We start from the raw sequence: 19128 nt of genomic DNA, 5'->3' as shown, positions 1-19128 counted from the left end.
ACTGCTGGCATTCAGCCCGGAGGTCCTTCATGCCTCCTCACCTCTACAGCTTGGTATTTAACTCCCACTGTGTCTGCACCATGTTATTCTGATTGGGGTTTTGGAGAGAAAAAAAATCCTGGTAGGAGTTAGATTTGGCATAGGAGGTCACTCTGTAATTGCAATAAATTTTGCTAGCATTAAATCGAGACCAAAAAAAATAAGATTGCGTGTCAAAGTCATATGTAAACTCAGATAACTGATCTACCTGCAAATCTGCAAGTTTCATAATTGGGTATCATACAAAAGATACTTCACTGCTTTGCTTAGAACAGAAATCAGTAATGTGAAAGCTTTGCAGTTCTGCCAAAGGGTGGCAGCCTGCATCCTGGCTTCAGGATTTGCTCAGCTGCGGCGGATGGCTGGAGATGTTGGCTTGGCAAATGTCTGAGTGCAGCTCACTGACCTCTGAAACGGGATCAGTTCAGGCTGGATATATGGCAGGAGAAATAAATAAAAGCTCTGAGAGTGTGTTGGTAAGGGAGCCTGAGATTTGCTGGAGGAAATGCAGTGTGCCAGGAAGTGGTGGGAAGGTCTCGCGGGGCTGGTTTCTCTCCGTTCCTATGTCTGGGGGAGGGAGAGCAGCGGCGAGACGGGTGCTGTGCTGCTGGGGTTCGAGCTGCACCGAGACACATCACCCCAAACTAGAGATCTCTGAGGAACCGGCTGCACTGGCAAACCCCGTGGTGATGGGACAGGAAGAAGGCAATGGCCGGGCTGAGGCTTTCTGCGTGTTTAGGGGCACAGAGCCACGCTGGAGTGGGCATTTTTCTGCTCCTTCAGGTGCCTGGTTAATGATGCAATTATTAGCTCACATAAAAAGCTTCAAACGTACCTAAATACTGCAGATCGGCCCATTTTCTGATGTTTTCCCTATGTGGGTCCCTGTAGCCATCCAGGAGCTCTTGCCCAGCACTTTGGTGCCCATCTAGACTAGCTGCCCTTTGGCCCTGTCCCCAGCCCAGCTGGGTCCCCAGGGCTCTGCTAGCCGAAGAGCCCTGGCCGAGGTGCCAACTGGTGTCCCCTGACACTGCCCGTGGATCTGCCCATGAGCCCCTGCATGACGACAACCACAAATTTCTGTCTGCTGAGCGTTGCAGCCCGAAGTGGCCACGATGCTGCTGGTGGTGGCTGCACCAGCTCCTGGCACAGGACGGTCCCAAGTCCTCAGCAGATTCCCAAAGTACAGGGTGATGGATCTGTCTGGCAGGGAATGGCTGCCATGTGAAAACCAAAACCACATCCTGACAGGAGGAAGATCTGAGAGGCTGGGTAGAGCACAGAGGCAGTAACTATCTGTTATCTCCAGCCACCTTCGTGCTGTGGCCATCCCCAGACCGTCCCTTAATCTCAGATCCCCTGGCAAGCTTCTTTTGGTCCATGTTGGACTTCCAGGAGCAAAAGCGCACGTATGTAATTCAAGCCAGAGATGAGCAGAAGCACCTATGTCTAGGTCCATGTTTTCCGGTGCTGATGCCAGGCAGTTTAGATCTTGGAGCAGGACACACAGTGATGAAAAATGCAGTCGTTGTTTGGTAGAGGGCTGTCTGTGCGGGTGGTCAGGGACCTTCCAGCATGGTGGTTGTCGCTCCCAGGCACTGATGGGTTTTGGGCACCAGACGCTCTGCTAACAGGCGTGGTGGGACGTGGGGATGGTGGGACGTGGGGATGGTGGACAACAGACTGAAGCTGCTAAGAAGGACACATCAGTGTTGACTGGACATCCTCAGATGGGAGGATTTTCACCTGGGCTGGGCTCTTGGACCACACCAGCCAAAAAAAAGGTTAATGCCAAGTTCTTGCCACAAAATCCCCCATTTCCCTCCCTGGCGCTTGCAGACAACATTCATCAGTTAGCCTGGGAAGCCTCCTGCCCTCCAACTTCTTATCCCAGTGCCCCCAGGGACGTGGGCAGCAAGGCAGGGCAGATACAAACCATTGCTGGATCACTGCTTCTCTGGCTGCTGGTGGGGCAGGGACGAGCACTCGTCGCTGCTTGATCCCAGCCAAGTGATAGCTGCAAACCCAGGGCTGAGCTCTGTGCATGCAGGATGGACGTGGATGCTGCTTTCCAGTCTCAGGCACGGGGGAGTACGGCACTTCCAGAAGACGACTCATCCCAGCAGCCTTGGGGTGGGCTGGGTCGCATCCTGGAAACACCTTGGATCTCTGTAGGGGTTATAGAGATTGGCTTGGAGTAGCCTCTACCCTTCAGACTACTGTAAGAGTAGATAATGCCCTTCACCCTCCTAGGATGCAGGCTTCAGCATCACTGGGTGGTCCTAGAGCTGCACCTGAAACTTTTCTACTGCAAGCAGAAAAAATTGCAGCCGCTGCATTATTTCTTCTCCTGCTTTATGTCTTCAGCTGCTTTATTCTCCCAGTCAGATGCTTTCACACAAACTGACCCAGGGCTGCTGGTTTCCAGCAGTGGGATCACATTTTGAAGTAGTACTGGAGGACACCATCAAATAATCTCTGGTGTTAGAGCAGGCTTCCCCCCCATCAAAGGGCTTTTTCTCACCAGCCACGTTTCAGAGGAAAGCCTGCAGGAAACATCGCTGCAAGCAGCAAAACCCCCTTTCTTTGGCTGTGTTCTTGGTCACACGGCAAAGATGAGACACCTGGGGACTGCTTCATGCAAAGACTTAATTGAACTTTCCAGGCCACTTAGAGACAAGAACACATCAAAGGGTGAAAATTTTGCTGTGAATGGCTCAGCCAGCTCCTGTAATTGACATTATCTTAATTGACTAAGCCACTGCCTGGGGGATGAAGAGCCTGGCGAGCTGCTGCCGCAGCCCTGCTGTTCCCTGTATGGAGAAAAGGGCTTTGCTGTGAGGCCACCATCACTGCCAGGCGGAGCATGGACCTCTGCCACCTCTGAAACCAGGGGGTCAGAGCTGGGCAGCCAAGAAAGAGCTGAAAGATTCCACGTTTCCTTCCTGGAGGGAAAGGTTGTGGGTTCAGACCCAGCAACAGCAGCCCCCAGCCCTATGAGGGCTTGTCCAAGCCACATGTGAAACCATCTGGGCAGATGGGGATGGGCTTTGTCACCCAGCGCCTCTCAGACACTTACCCCGCTTCGTAGGACCTGCCACAAAGGGGTCTCAATGAAAGATCTAGCCAGTGGGGTCTGTGAGGGACTCAGCCCTGGGAGATGCTGTGTCTGGTCCTTCCTCCTGCAGCCTGGCCGCCGTCCGCGCAGCTGGGCTGCTGCTGGTGGCTGAGCCCTTGAGTCTTCTGGTGGGAGAAATAAACCTCAGCATGGATCTCCTAGCAGGAGGATGAACAGAAGAGCCTGCAAAAGAGATGTTCCAAGCACCTTAACCTTGCACCATGGACCAGAAACTCTACCAAGTTTCCCTGGTCAAGCCACATTTGTGCTTTCTCCCTGGAAGAGGTTGGGTTTGACCAAAGAAAATGAGTGTTACCTGTACCTGTTGGTGAGGCTGCATTGAAGCCCCCACGGTGCCCACGTCCTACTCAGGAGTCAGTTTGAGCAAAGGCAACACTGCCTGTGGGCAGCGGCCTCCTTGCAGTGCCTCTGACAGGTACATCTGGGGGTGATCGCATGGATCTAGAGCATTCTCTAGGCCAGGTGGAGGTGAGGAAATGGTACTGTGCCAGGACACAGACCAGGGCACTGGGACACTGTGTTCACATTGTTGCCGTGATCAGACAGTGCCTGGGGCTGAGATGTTCCCACTTGGACACGGCCAGCTCCTGGAGATGTCTTTGGGGCTGGTGGAGAGGCCATCTGCTAACATAGGTGAAGCTGGGAGCACTCTCAGGCATGGAGGTATTTCCCCTCTCCACCTCTGCTCAGAAAAACAATTGGACTCAGTGAGTGGATACACTTCTTTAAAATAAAACATCAAACCCTCAGCATGGTTTGGCAGCAGCCAAGGGGGAGGGAGCAGGTAGATGCTCCTTCTCCAGGCAATGATTCACCAGTGCTGTGAAAAGTCGAGCGACTACAGAGCTCTGCAACAGGATGTGGTGTTGGCCACGCTCAGCAAGCCCTGACGGAAGCTCTGGACGGAGGCGAGGTGGGTTTGAAACTGAAACGGGCCCTTCATTGCTCTGCCTGCTGCCCCACAACTTCCTTCACAACACAGAGAAGGACAACGCAGGAGGGGTTCACAGCCCTGCTGTCCCTCTGGTGACAGTGGTGGCACTCAGGTGCTCGCTGGGTGACCTGGGGATGGCACAGGGGCATCGTCAAGGCAATTAATGCAATTGTTCTGCTTGAGAAAGGCTCCGGCATGAGTGGTGGTGGTGAAGGTACCAAGTTTGTGGCACATGAGGTCAGGGGCAAAGCTGCTGCAGCGTGATGGTCCCAGCTCTGCCCCTGCCAGGTCCACAGCGCCGGGGACTCTGGTCCTAGTCAAAAGCTGATGAATGGGCCCTTGGCTCAACCACAGTCAGTACCACATTAACTCAAGGTTCCCATGTTGCTCCCGATGCTTTTCCTCTTCTTCCACCAGGGACATGGATAAAGGCTGAGGAGCCTCGACGGGTGCTGTGAGCAGGCTGGGGGGACGTGGGGCGGTCCATGGGACAGCTGCGCCGCTGCCAACACAGCACTCCTCACCCAGGGATCACCCATGTCACAGGAAGCCTCTGATGGAAGGTGAGTGGTGGCTGAGCAGCTGGACATCCATCATCTCAGTGGAGTTTCGGATTAAAAAATGGGACAAGGTCATGCACCAAGGTGTGAGGGTTAACAGCAGTTCCTAGTCCAAGGGCTTGGGGACCGCTGTGCTGGCACAGGGGGAACGGCTGTCTCCAAAGATAAATAATCTTGCTCAGACTTTTATCTCTGCATGGGCTTGGTTTCCAGGAGGAAATATGATTTCATGATTGCATTCTTCAGTTTGACTCCAGTTTCAATAGCTGCTGCCTTGACCAAGCAGCTCCTCACAAAACAGCCTGTCACAGCTTTGGGATGGCATCATCTCAAGGAGGACTTTGGCAGGTTGCTCTGGAGGGCTCTAGTTTACCCCCTGCTACCTTCAGAGTCAGATGAAGTGCTCCACTGCTGCTTTTCCCATCACCCCTGAGGAACATGCCCAGGGCTTCTTCAAGACCTAACTCTCTGGCTCTCCTCTCCCACAGAGGCTTGGATCAACCGCTACCGCAAGCAGCTGTTGAGGTCCATCTCACCGCAGTTCCTGGAGGAGATCATCTGCTACCTGCGGAGGCTGGACCTCCTCACAGCGGAGGAGGCCAGCCGGGCGCAGGAGGCGAGCTCCCTGCCCGAGAAGGTGAGGGCAGTGGTGGATGTCCTGGCTGGCAAGGGCAGCTACGCCTCCCAGTCCCTGCAGACCTTCATCGAGACCGCCAATTCCCAGCTCTACCTTCACATCACTGTCTATGGTAGGCAGTCCACTTTGGACCCAATGAGGGGTGTCTGCACACATGTCCTGGCTGTGGGCGCTTGCTGGAGCACCCCAAGATGTGCACAGAGCTGGGCAGCGTTGGCAGCTCCGATGGGAGTGTCAGTGCAAGTGACGATGCTATCTCAGGGTCTCTGCTGGGGAAGGACGCAGCCAGGGGATGACAAGGGTTCTCTGCCAGGTTTGAGGTACCTTCATCCAGGCGCCTCGCTGCCCTCAGCACACTTCTCTGGGTAGCCTGAGGAATCTTTAATGTCCTCAGTGTCCTGATCATACCAGTCACTCCCAGCAGCTGGGCTGGGAACAGGGGGACAGCAGGAGGAGGATGGCTGGGAATCCCTGACCCCATCCATTGATGGCTGCCCCAACTTCAGGCTCTCCTTGCAACCCTCTTGCCAGGAGAGGTTTCCCAGGTTTCCCTCCTGGTTGGAAGGCTCCAACCTTGGTTGGTGTCTGCTCTGAATCTCTCACAGCACCATCCCTTGCTTGTCCAGCCTTTGCTGGAGACTTTAAATATGCTATACCAGGGGTCATGGTACCTGAGCCAGGTGAGCAGGAAAGGTCCAGAGATGGTGACCAGGTTCAGCTACGAGTCCAAATCATTAGACAAGTCCATGGTGATGAGACAAGGCTGAGGTCAAGCCAGGAAGTCAATCCAGAGGTCAGGATCAGGTCCAGTGTGGGCAACCAAGTTCAGACACAGTCCAGTGGTCACCAGGCAAGTGTAGAACGATGAGGTCCAAGATCAAGGTTCAGATCAATGAGGTCCATAGCAGGCACAGGCATGATGGTGTTGTAGGCAAGTACTCCTACAACATAGCTTAGGCAGGGGCTGAAGGCCCAGGGCTGAGCTTAAATGGGCTCCTGGACTGATGGGTGAGGCTGGGCAGGACCATTTAAGCCTATTAGTGCCCTCCAGGCCCTGGCACATCCCCTCTGCATGGGCACAACAGAAAAGTGAAGCAGCATCTCTCATTTGCGTTTGTGGTTACCATCCTCCTCCTCATGCCCTCGTTTCATTTCTCGCTGTGCAGAACCCATGGTGCAGAAGCACCTGGAGAGCCTCCAAAGCTACTATGGGAATGGTTTGGAGACGGGTCCCCTCCAGCGACTCACGAACCTGCTGCTGGTGGAAGGCTTGACTGATATCCAGCAGAAGGAGCATGACATCCTGCAGATTGAAGCCACGAAAGGCTTACGAAACGTATCCAAGAGCATCCCTCTGGAGAAGCTCTTCCTGCCTCTCTCCAAGGTCAGCATCCCACCTCGGATCTCTGTCACCATCGGAGTGGCTGGGATTGGCAAAAGCACACTGGTGAAGCTGTTTGTCTACACCTGGGCAAAGGGGGAGATCAACAGGGACATCATCTTTGTGCTGCCCCTCACCTTCCGGGAGCTCAACACCTACGAGAAGCTCTCTGCTGAGAGGCTCATCTGCTCGGCATTCCCTCACATCACTGAGCCAAACTGCATCTCGGCAGGAGCTGCCAGGACCCTGCTGATCCTCGATGGCTTGGATGAGTTCAAGACTCCTTTGGATTTTTCCAACACGGTAGTATGCACCGATCCCAAAAAGGAGATCCAGGTGGACAACCTGATCACCAACATCATACGTGGCAACCTGCTGCAGGAGGCTTCTGTCTGGGTCACGTCGCGGCCAACAGCAGCCAGCCAAATCCCCGGTGGGCTTGTTGACCGGATGACGGAAATACGAGGTTTTGGAGCTGCAGAGATGCAGGACTTCTTGGACCAGATGTTCCTTGACAACAGAGACCTATCTGGCCAAGTCCTACATCACATCAGGGCTAACAGGCCATTACATGTCATGTGCACCGTTCCTGGCTTTTGCTGGATTTCTGGCTCCTCAATCGGTTATTACCTAAAAAATAGCACTGATCAATTCCAAGAAACAACTGTTGTCCCCAAGACCCTATCAGAAATCTACTCCTATTATTTTAAAATGGCTCTGAGCAGTGACTGGCCAGAAAAGCCAAAAGAAACACTCAGGATTGAGCAGGCTATGAACAACAGCAAGAAGATGGTGGGCAGCCTGGGCAGACTGGCCTTCTATGGGCTGCTCAAAAAGAAATATGTGTTTTATGAGCAGGACATGAAGGCATACGGCATTGACCTTTCCTTGCTGCAGAGCAGCTTGTGCAGTCGCCTTCTACTCAAAGAAGAGATGCAGTCCTTCACAGTCTACTACTTCTCCCACTTAACCATACAGGAGTTTCTAGCGGCTATTTATTATTACACGGCTGCAAAGCGGGCAATATTCGACCTCTTCACGGAGAGCGGGATGTCCTGGCCCAAGTTGGGTTTCCTCAACCACTTCAAGAGTGCTGTTCAGAGGTCGCTGCAGGCAGAGGACAGGCATCTGGACATCTTTGTGCGTTTTCTGTCTGGGCTCCTCTCCCCGCAGGTGAACAAGCTGCTCTCTGGATGGCTGCTGGTGAAGGACGAGCACAACAGCTTCAGGAGCCAAGCGATCAACTTCCTCCAGGGCTGCCTGAACACTGACTATGTCATCTCCTCACGGACGGTGAATACCATGCACTGCCTGTATGAAATTCAGCACACGGAGATTGCTAAGACTGTGGAAGAAGCAATGAAGAACGAGAGCTTGGCCGGGATGCTCACCCCTGTGAACTGCTCTGCCCTGGCTTATCTCCTGCAGGTCTCTGATGTCTGTGTGGAGGAGACGAACCTCTCCAACTGCCTCACCTACAACATCTGTAAGAGCCTGCTCTCCCAGCTCCTCTTCTGCCACAACCTCAGGTGAGTCCTGGTCAGATTGCACCAGGAGAAGCAAGCAGGGACACCGGGCTGTGACTCAAAATCCTGGGTGTCGATGGGAGGCATGGGCCCACCAACATTGTCCATCAGCAGGGAGCTGCCCTGGGAATGGCACTGGGTCTGCTCTGCTTCTGTGCTTGAGTTTTTCCACCTGTGATGGGCAGATGTCACAGGAGAGTAGTCCTTTCTCCACTTTGTTCTCCAAATGCTTGCTTTTGCTCTTTCCTTGTATCTTCTCCAGGCTGGACAATAATCAGTTTAAGGACAATGTGATGGAGCTGCTGGGCAGTGTGCTGAGTGTGAAGGACTGCCAGATCCAGAAGCTCAGGTAGGACCTGGCCAAGGGCTGACAGGCTGTTCCTGGGGATGCAGCATGGAGCTGGGGGCACCTCAAAACCAGGGTGAGGGTTCTCCAGGAACATCTCTCTCGCTGGCTCCCCAGGGTGCCTGGTGACAAGGACAGCCTTATGTGATCTCTTGCACCCAGGCACAGTGATCTTACCCACTGTGTCCTTGCGGTGGCTGGGCAGGCTGTCTCACCCAGCCTTCCTGGGACCGCTACCTCCTCACTGTTCCTAAAAATTTGTGTAGAAATCCATGGGTTATCCCAACAAACTGCTTCCCAAAGTCATGGCTGTTTGCTGGACACCCAAGGTACTGCATGGAGCATCTGACATATGAAGGGGACAGGCTCCCGACCCCCACGCAGGGAGATGCCTCGCCTCAGACATATGGGTCCCCACTTTTGCCACCTCCCTGCCCTTCTTTGTGGCTGCACATAGAGTTCCCCATGCTGTGATCTGAGCTCCCTTTTCATGAAACAAATGAATTTTAAGTCTAGAAACTTCCCTTCTACCCTGTCCTTGCAATCCCCTGCCTGGTGTCCATCCCAGGAGAGCAAACCTTGGAGCATCCACCACTTTGCATGGTTGTACCATGAACCAAATGCTCCTCATGGCTTTCCTCTGCTCACCCATCCCAGCTTCGTCCTGGGACATGCCAGGGGCTGCAAAACCTTCTTTCTCCCCCTGAAAAACACCCAATGTTTCTTTTTCTGGGCAGCTTGGCAGAAAATCAGATCAGCAATAAGGGAACCAAAGCACTGGCCAGGTCGCTGATGGTGAACAGGAGCCTGACGGTGCTGGAGTAAGTGTTCCCCCTTTACCAGCTCCTGCCATGTATGCATTCCCCACTGGGAACCATTCCCATGGCTGCAGCAGGGCTGGATCCCACCTCACCTGACTGAGCTGGGGAAGATGTCCAGCCCCCAAAGCCACCACCGCTCAAGAGGTGCGAGCTGCTGGCCTGATGTCCCACCTCAGCAGTGCCTGGGATGGTTCCACCTGGAGGCATTTGGCTTAAAGTGGGCACATCCCGCTCCGGTTTTGCTAACCTTGGCTTTTCTGCCTGTCTTGCCCCAGCCTGCGAAGCAACTCCATCGGCCCCACTGGAGCAAAAGCACTGGCTGATGCGCTGAAAAAAAATCAAGTCCTGCTCTCCCTGAAGTAAGTCTCAACTTCTGCAGCACCTCTGAGAGCAGATCCCTAGGACAAGCCCCCCCAGCCCTCTCCTGTCCCATTGAGGTTTTCCCTGCCTCAAGGGCCAGCAGGTGGGGAGACCCTGGGCACAACCTGGTTTGGTTGAGCCGGGCAGCAAGCATGAGTGCAGCCGGCAGAGACCCGGTGGCCGGGGCAGCCCTGGGCCAAAGATGTTGGGACCCTCCTGCCTCTCAGCTTCAGTGGGTCCAGGTTGAGGTTGAGGTTGAGGTCCATCCCTTGGATGGGAGCTCACAGGCTGCTGGTGCACAGGAGGAGGCATCTCCCATGGGAGAGGAGGGAGGGAGACCCCCAGGTAGGGGTGCTCAGGGGTCAGACACGCTTCTCACGCCAGTGCTGGGGGAAGCAAATGCCAGGGCAGGCAACCACCACCCTGCATGGCGCCTCGCCCCGCTACAGGGGCTGCCATGCACACCTTCGCTCCTCTCTCCTTGCAGCCTGCAGCACAACACCATCAAGGAGGATGGTGCCACTTTCCTGGCTGAGGCCCTGTTGACCAACCACAGGCTGACAACCCTGCAGTGAGTGACCGGGACCTGCTGTCCCCCCTCCCAGCCACCCAGCATACCGAGGTGCCACCGATGAGGATGTGGCATCTGACATTCATGGGTGCCTTCCTCACATTTGCAGCCTGCAGAAAAATGCCATCGGAGCCCGCGGTGCCAGGAAAATAGCGGAGGCGCTGAAGCAGAACTGCAGCCTGAAGGAGCTGACGTAAGAGCAGCATGAGGTGGAGGGATGGTGACGCCAGCGCCACATCTCCCAGGATCTGTGGGCAGGATTGGTGGGCAGGGGGCTTGGCCATGCAACGCAGGTGGGATGGACCCTGCTAGCTTTGGCCGAGGGGGTTGGCGTGGGTGGAGGGGGACAAGAACCGCAGCGCTGCTTTCGGAGCGACCCTGCAGAGATGCTCTTCATATCTCCGGGAATGCAGGGAGCCACATAAAGAACTGAGAGCCCAAGTCTTCCCTCCAGCAGAGGCAAGTGGCAGGTCTCCAGGCCCTGTGGATACATTAAAAACTAGTTCAGGTCAAAACCAACACACGAGAACAGAAGTGTGTGTAGGTTGGAAGTAAGACCACAGCAAGTTCATGCTTATTGTTGAAGCAGAAAGAGCCTGGGGGAGATAAATCTTTTGCTGGCAGATCTAAGCCAGTTGCAGCGTGGCCGTGGGTAACACCTGCTCTGCCTCTTGTGTCTTAGACTCTCCAGCAACTCAGTAGGAGACAACGGCTCGGTTGCCTTGGCCGAAGCTCTGAAGGTGAACCACAGTCTGCAAAGCCTCGAGTAAGTCCCCTGCTCTGTGCCTGGTCTCCTGCTTGCCCAACAGAGCCCAGCCTCCTCACGCCAGCAACACGTTCCCCCCAACCCCAGCTGCCCCAAAGTGCTGGCAAACCCTGTCACCTCTGCTCAGTGGAGCCAGTGCTGATGTGGCACGCAGGAGATGCTGATCCTGGCCTGGCTGCTCCCAAAGTTGGTTCTTTAGCCACAGGTCCCCACTGTCTCCTGTGGCTGGGAGATGCCCATTTCTCAGTGAAACAGGCAAACGGGCACTTTTCACCCCAAACACGACCACACAGCCTACCTGCAATGCCAAGACTGGCCCATCCTCATGCCTTCCCCTCTTTGTCTCAGTCTCCAGAGCAACTCCATCAGCAGCACTGGGGTCACTGCGCTGACAGCAGCTCTCTCCTCCAACAAGGGACTCATCAACCTCAAGTAAGTGACAATCCCTCCAGCCACCCCAGCCAAAAGCTGCTACTGGGACTTTGGATGCGAGAAGTTTTCCTTGTCCCTGGTTGTTTCCACAAGTGCTCCGGGATGCTGATAGCAGCCTCTGTTCCTCCTCCAGTTGCAACCATCTTCTCTCCATGATTAGCTTTCTTCCCTTGGGACAATATCGGTTCAGCCATGTCTCACAATGAAAGGATGGCAGCAGAGATGGGAGGCTGGGAAAAAGCCCTGGTGGTCCATGGGTGCCCACAGCTGTAGGATGCACAGGGAATGGAGATGCAGATGGGGATGCAGATGCTGATGGAAATGCTGCTGCTGGTGGAGATGCAGGGAATGGAGAGGCAGATGTTGATGGGGATGCAGATGCTGATGGAGATGCAAGTCAGACAGGCTGCTGTCACAATAGATGGTCTCAGCCCCAGAACGGGGGCGCGAGGAGGGCTGTGGTGGAGCAGCTGATGCCCTGCCTTGGACACTCCTCCCCAGCTCCATGTCTTTTCCCAGCCTACGGGAGAACTCCATCAGCAAGGAGGGGGGCCCAGCCATCGCCCATGCCCTGCGGACCAACAGCACCCTCAGGAAGCTGGAGTAAGTCCCATGGGCCCCAGGAGGGCACCCATGCTGCTGCACGGTGTCACTGGAGTTGTCCCAAACTCTGCATCTGTGACTTACATTCTCTGTCCCTTGCCTCTAGCTTAGCGGCGAACCTGCTGTATGATGAAGGTGGCAAGGCCATCGCTTTCGCGATGAAAGAGAACCGGGCACTTACGTCCCTCCAGTAAGTTTCCCCTTGGACCTGCCTTGGTTTGAAGCCCCTGGCGTGGATGCAGGGCAGGGACACTGCTCCTGGGCCCCAGCCCTGCCAGGCTGTCAGAGTGGCTTCCCTGGGTCGCCCTTCCATGGGAGGTGTGCTGTGCCATCCTGGATGGACCCATGGGCACATGGGTCATCTCCCTGGATGGGAGCAGATGAGTGCTAAGCTTGGAGGCATTGGGGCATCTTCACAGCCCCAGGCTTCACCTCCCATTTTCTCCTGTTTGCAGCTTGCAGTGGAACTTCATCCAGGCAAAAGCTGCCACAGCCCTGGCGCAAGCACTACAGTTCAACAGCAGCCTGGCCAGCCTCGAGTAAGTGGGGACACTGGAGGACAGGTCCTGGGCAGTGTCTTCCTTCTAGACCTGCCCATGGACTCTGCCCTCACGCTGCTCCAGGGGAGGTGGCCTTGCCTGCTGCCTCCTCCATACGCTCCAGCCCATCCTGTGTCCCCATTGCATGTCCCTGGCTGGGGATGCTGTAAGTGCATGGTGGCCCGGGACCGCCCCTCCCAGCCGTTTGGGAAAGCCTGGCACACTACGCCCTGTGCTCGCTGCCCCTCTCCCTGCTCCTGGGTGCCTGGGCTGTGGGCAGATGCAGCACTTGCATGTCTTAGCTTGCAGGAGAATGCCATCGGAGATGAGGGAATGGTCGCCCTCTCCGCCGCACTGAAGGTCAACACAACACTGGCAGATCTTCAGTGAGTATCCAGGCTGTGGCAGGGCTGTGGCGTTGCAGCCTGTCTAATTAGCACACCATGGCTACCTCACAACGTGTGCTGAAGGGTCCTTGTTCTCTTGCAGCCTGCAAGTGGCTTCAGTTGGCGTGGCTGGTGCCCAAGCCCTGGCAGAAGCCTTGATGGTCAACAAGAGCCTGCAGATCCTAGAGTAAGTGCTTGGTGGGGCCAGAGAGTCCCCATGGCTGTGACAACGCTCCCTGGGGGTGTCTGAGACCCTGGTCCTTAGCTCAGCACTGCTTCCACCCTTGTATTGTGTCTTACCAGACTTGGCTTGCCTTGTCCCTTGGCTCGCTAATGTGGGGCCAGCTCTCCCACCTCCTCCTCTCGCCCATGGAGAGCACAGGGCCATCCCAGGCTGTCCTTCCTCACCGCCTTGCCTTTCTTCACAGCTTGCGGGGAAACTCCATCGGTGTGGCAGGGGCCAAGGCGATGGCCAATGCGCTGAAGGTGAACCGAAGCCTCCGCCGGCTCAAGTAAGTATCCCACTCCCTGGGGTACGCCAGAAAGAGCCTTTCCAGACCTTCCTGGAGGGAGCAGCGTGGGGACGGCCAGGCCAGCAGCTCTCAGTAGGGCAAACTCCTGAGCTGGTGGCTTTTCCCAATGCCCATGCCCACGGCGTGCGTTCCCTCCTGGTGGGCATGTCTCCCTGGCCAGTGCTTTCTGACCCTCCCACCTCCTGCAGCCTGCAGGAAAACTCCCTGGGCATGGACGGAGCCATCTGCATCGCCACTGCTCTGAAGGGCAACCACGGCCTCACCTACGTGAAGTAAGTGGCCACCGCGCTGGATGGTAAGGCAGGGATGGGGGAGACCACAGGAACCATCAAGGGACCTTCCCCACCGCTGGCACTGCCCGTTCCTGGCTGCCCTACAGGGACCTCCCTGATGGGGCAGGGGGCAAGGGTGCCCTGTGCTCCTCCTGGTGTCACAGCCACCACACCTGCACAACTCCAGACCCCACAGCTCCTCTCTGGGGATGCCTCTGGGGCAAAGAACCACCCCAAAAGCCAAATAGTCTCCAAAATATCACAGGCCTGACTGGCTCAGCCCCTTCAGCTTTTCACCTGGCTGCCTCTGGGCTCTCAAACCCAGAGTCCCCTTTGACCAGGGTCCCAGCAAGAGCTCCTGGATGGCATGGGGAGGGTGCAGATGATGCTGGTGCAAAGCTGGGGAGCATCTCTCGAACCCACCACGGATCCTGCTCTGCCTCGTGTCCAAGCCTGAAATTCTCTTCTTTTTGCTCCCAGCCTGCAGGGGAACCGCATTGGCCAGTCAGGAGCCAAGATGATCTCTGACGCTATCCGGACAAACTCACCCGACTGTGTCGTGGACGTGTGAGGGTGCCTGGCCGCAGCGAGGAGGTGGCCCGGTGGGTCCCTTTGGCCGGCGTGCCTCCGCAGGGAGCTGCTCGGCCCTCTGCCCGCCCGTCTTAGGGAGGAGAGCTGGGGCAAGGATTGCTCCTGAGCTCCCTGGCATGGCCCAGGAGGACCTAGAGCCTCCGGATCAGCAGTGTAGAAGGATCAAGACTTGCTAGTGTTGAAAGCTGAGGGATGTATGCCCATATCCCTGTTCATCCAGGCCCTAGGGGAGCTTCAAGGAATGGGTGAAATGCAAAAAGGAGAGAGGAGGGGGAAGATCCCACATGCCAGGCCCTCTCATTTTTTTGTGACTTACCTGCCACCACTGGCGGCAGCGACCCCTCCTGTGATCTCCATGGGGTTACAGCGCTGTGCTCAGACCCTGCCCCAGACTGGGCGCATCCTGACCGTCCCGGAGCTCTGCTCTTGTCCTAGCCTGAGTCGCTGGGGGCAAACATTGCAGAACCCCAGCGGGGGCTCCAGGGCTCTGCTCCCAGTGCCAGCTCTTCTCTCTCAACTTCTGGCAAGGATCCCAGGGTGAAACTTAGGCAGGATTCACAGCAGCCCCTTCTCACCTAGCAAAATACAGCCCAGTCCTGCAGGCTCCCCTTGAAATCCCAGAGAGAAACAAGAGATTTGCTGTGTCCTTGCTCAGATGGGAGCGGTGCTTTAGACCTTGGCACTTCAGAGTAGGGTCCTAGGCAGTGAGTGCAACCTGTGCTGTTTGCCATGCCCTTCATAACAGGTTGGTGCTGGTCAAGCATGCCTGAAGTGTTTGGTAGTGCTGTTCTCTATCAGAGACAGGCATCCCAAGACATGGGAGTGGAACCATCTAGAAAGACTTTGGGAAATAAAGAGCCCTGAGGATAATGGGAGGAGGAGGGGGAGGGTGAATGTAAGAGGAACAGCACTGCACAAGGATAGGCGATCTCCAGCACACATCTTGGTGATACAGTGGGACTGCCTTATCACAAAGTTCTGCCTCTTGAGTTCAGGCTGGACTTTTTGGGTCTCCTGCTGTTGTCATTGGTGACAAGTTGTGTGACCTTTGGATGCATCTTCTCGACATCCCAGCTGCAGGCAGAGTCCGTCCCTAGCAGTCACCTTTTGTGCAGGTGGCTGCTGAAAGCAGAAGTGCCAGGTAATGCCTTCATGTGCGTGGTAGAGACCCAGTGACTTTCCAAAAGGTGCCAGGTTTGCAGGTGGGCCAGTAGCCGAACTATGCAACCCCACCAGAGCCCCCTCCAGCCACTGCCCCCTCTCCCCACTCCATCCCAGCCGGAGCCCACACCAAGACACACTGCTGCTGCACTCGGGGCAGTGACTGCTCCAGGGACCTTGGTGGGCTGATCCTGGAGAAACGCTGGGCTGAGCTGTGCGATATGTACATACTTGGAAATAAACTGGTTGCTAGCTGAGAAGATGCCTTGTGCTGTCTTCCTCTCTTGCATTACATTACATTCGGAGTGCACTGTGCTCTGCTGCCTTGGCTGCAGACCTCACCCCCCATACTGGTGTGACAAAAGGGCTCATGGCTTTTTCCGTGAGGTGTCAGGGGCTGGGGGACACTCTCCAACAGGATACAGTGATGCTGAGTGATTTAAGTTCTACCTCTTTCACCATTATTTCAGGGCAGACTGAGGCTTGGGTCCAGCTCTGCCCAAAAACTGTGCCTAATCCTGAGCTGCAACGTTACCTGAAATGCCAAGGGAGAGAGCGATCAACAACCCCAGGCCAGCTCCTGTGCCCTGGAGCTCCAGAAAACAGGGGGTTAACAACAATTTGAAATATATTTAATCTATCTGTCTGGATATGCACATACCTAGCTATACACAAACACTTCTGAGCTGAAAGCTTGAGTGCTCAGAGGCTGCATTTGCACTGGCACCAGGGGGGTGGCTGCTAATGGTGGTGCAGCTGCAAGGCAAACCATGGCTACCCTAAAACCTGGCCGGCTGTGCTGAAAGGCTAGGTGACAGCGCTGCCTGAAGAGGCTCTGGTTCTGTGCACACAAGGTATTAAGTCAGCTTTCCACTGCGGCCTACAATATAGGAAATAACATAGGAAACCGTTAACTCTGAAACTGCAGCCCAGACTTGGAGGCTGGGCCCGATCTTATGGGAAATCTCTCTCACAGATCAGATATATCTCAGCACAGAGGGAGGACCAGAACAGATTCCCTATGTAACACGGAAAAACATTTTCAGAACGGGTCCTAAAATCAGGACATTCTCATCCCTTGGGAGAGGTATGTGGAGAGCACATGCACTTTCTCACTGGTTGTCACAGGACACCCCCTAATGGCTCTGCAGTAGGTGTCTAGCACTAAGAACACCATCTTTTGCATCTGCTTTCTTTGAAGTGTGGTGCAAAATGCCAATTAATTTTACAGTGTGCAAGGAAGTGCCCTAACTGTCGGCCAGTTTGGCTCAAGCCTGTACAATTGTGCACATTTCAGCACATCACTGCACCCACATACGTCCCGTTACTACACAAAAACTGCACTATATTTACCTGCAAACTTTTGTCCCACCTTGATGTGACATTTCAAGCTCTGAGCTCTGCTGATGGGGAACTGCCTTGGGTGTGACAGTTCCACCCTTGGGGCCAGAGATACAGAGAGATAAAAAAGCTCTTGGTTTTTCAAGTAACTTGCGTGTGTTCCTTCCTTCAGCACAATAATGGAGGGGTTGGACCTGACTCTAGACTTCAGATGGGGAGGAAAGCAAAGTACTTTGCTGATGTGAAAAAAAGGAAGGGCAGGAAAACAGCCTGGGCTCGTCTGCCCTGATGAACACACACCAAAATGAACTCTTCTAATCAAGCACTGATTTCTGCTCCCATGAAGACAAATTGTGATGCTAAAGCAGAGCTAAAAGAAAAGAGGCAAGACACTAGACAAGCTCCACGTTTTGTGTTCACCTGCATACATTTTCACTGATGGCATCTGTATAACTTACTGAACAAAAGCCCAACTTTTGGCCCATTTGAGTACCTAAATCTCAGTCTGCCCCAGAAGTACCCGTATAATTAAAGGGCTAATTTCATATGGATTTAGTTACAGCAGTCTTGCACGGCTGCTCTCAGAATGCTCAAGCACAACCTACTGAAGTTTGAGAACAATTCCCACTGACAGCTGAAATACTAAGAGATGCTGCACTGAAGGTGCAGGTATTTGAGGACTCCTTCACTAGTTTCTCACTCCCTTAGTGCAACTGGTGCTGCTCTTTGTGGAGGCAAGCCCTTGATTAAGTAAAGGATATCTTTAGGATAAATAGATTTAAGCAAGATTTAAAATCAATTTAAGTGTGTTCCCAGAGCAGCTTTTCATGTTCCCAGAGCAGCTTTTCATCCAGTTTTATTAAGCCCCCAAAATATGTTTGGACATAATAAAATGCAGGGAAATCAAGCACATGATGCTCACTGGAGTGCGACTTTTGGCTCTGCAGTGTATGAGGGCCAGTTCTAATGCAATTATGGAAATAACCTCACTCCACATTACTGTGATTCTCATTACGGATAAACTGCTCACGCTTTGAGAGTCACAAGACTGGCAATCCAAGTTTAATTTTCAAGTTTAATGAACATTATTTACCAACGCCTGAATTCATGCTGACAAGTGCTTTTCAGATGGCAGGATATTAGCTCCTGGCTGGTATGCTCTCCAAAGTTTGTATTTCAAGATGCCTCCTAGTCCTGCTACTAAGGGGTCAGAAGTCATTATCACTTTCCTCTAGCGGCTCTGGCTTCCTTGCTCGGTGACTGGATTTGCTCGGGGAGATTTCCATGCTGTCGTCTTCCATATCATCCTCTTCCTCATCTTCATCTTCATCCAGGTCAATCTCACTATCCCCCGAGTCCTCCTGCAGGAAAGCAAACAGAATTCATGACCGGTTCAGTTCTCAGATGGCAAGGCATCTCTGCCAGCTCAAAAGTAAAGGATGGTGCTGCTGGCTGATGCTAAGTTCCTCCCTCCCCTGCGGTCTGTGCAATCACACACCTGGGGGCTATGGGGGAGGCCCTTTGTCCAGCCTGGTATGGATTCCAGATTTGGACTTGCTCCGGGGAGCAGCAGCAGATTCTGCAAGATGTTTTGTTCCAGCTCAGGCCGCTGCGCTGCTGGCCTTTCAAAATAATGACAGGCCAGAGCTCAGCTGCCTCTGGGAGCTAATGGCCCACATGGCTTTCACCAGCAGCTCCCCACTTTGCTAGACAGTGGCTGCTCCATTCAATTTATTGCAAACCTCCTTCCCCACTTTACATGGCTGACAAAAATGAACTCCCTGACTTCTGCTGAATCTGTGGTATTAAAAACCTTGCAGGGTGTTTAACTTTAAAGTGATACCTATTGCGAGACCAAAGAATCAAGGCACAGTGGAAGAAAATAACTGCAGGAGAGAAACCCACCTGTGCTTTGGTGACGATCTTGCGCGTGCCTGGCCGTGCTGGGGCAGATCTCCCCTTGGAGAACCAGAGTGGAAAGAACAGGAGAGGCAGAGCAGAAAAAAAAAAAAAGTACAAGAACATAAAAGAAAATATAAAGTAACCAGAATGGGAGCAGGGGAGAAGGCAGCAAAGACAGATACAGCTCAGGCATCATGTGCCACACCAGCAAGTGACAGAGGCTGGGCACAGCTGCTGGCTCTCAGGCAGGCTGAAGCCTGCTCTCAACTCCATAAACCGATTAACTCT

The 19128-nt window shown here is 54.2% G+C and overlaps 2 protein-coding genes across 4 annotated transcripts in view; one reads left to right on the top strand and one right to left on the bottom strand.

Moving 5' to 3' along the window:
* Positions 1-4584: 4584 nt before the first annotated feature.
* Positions 4585-15803, top strand: NLRC3 (NLR family CARD domain containing 3). Of its 2 annotated transcripts, none has more exons than XM_049791747.1 (18): positions 4585-4675; positions 5161-5309; positions 6476-8219; positions 8479-8565; positions 9300-9383; positions 9659-9742; positions 10231-10314; positions 10424-10507; positions 10997-11080; positions 11429-11512; positions 12032-12115; positions 12222-12305; positions 12571-12654; positions 12957-13040; positions 13144-13227; positions 13469-13552; positions 13762-13845; positions 14326-15803. In XM_049791747.1, exons 1-18 carry the CDS (start codon positions 4650-4652, stop codon positions 14414-14416), a joined length of 3189 nt encoding a protein of 1062 aa, XP_049647704.1. In that variant the 5' UTR covers positions 4585-4649; the 3' UTR covers positions 14417-15803. The 2 variants fall into 2 exon arrangements, with proteins under 2 accessions (XP_049647704.1, XP_049647703.1); XM_049791746.1 differs by having other exon boundaries at positions 5161-5421.
* Positions 15804-17975: 2172 nt separating this feature from the next.
* The window catches only part of CLUAP1 (clusterin associated protein 1), a 71599-nt gene continuing 70446 nt past the window's right edge, over positions 17976-19128 (bottom strand). The window contains exons 12-13 of one of the 2 annotated variants that reach the window (XM_049791661.1): positions 18844-18897; positions 17976-18299 (exon numbers count right to left, since the gene is read on the bottom strand). In XM_049791661.1, the coding sequence (XP_049647618.1) occupies positions 18147-18299; positions 18844-18897 (207 nt within the window). In that variant the 3' untranslated portion in view covers positions 17976-18146. The remainder of the gene's footprint in view (positions 18300-18843; positions 18898-19128) is intronic. The other variant, XM_049791662.1, reaches the window with a different exon arrangement.

The sequence above is a fragment of the Accipiter gentilis genome, chromosome 33, assembly GCF_929443795.1.
Source record: "Accipiter gentilis chromosome 33, bAccGen1.1, whole genome shotgun sequence".
In the NCBI taxonomy this organism is placed as follows: Eukaryota; Metazoa; Chordata; class Aves; order Accipitriformes; family Accipitridae; genus Astur; species Astur gentilis.
The sequence above is the reverse complement of the archived record's forward strand: the minus strand, read 5'-3'. Positions and strand labels throughout refer to the sequence as shown.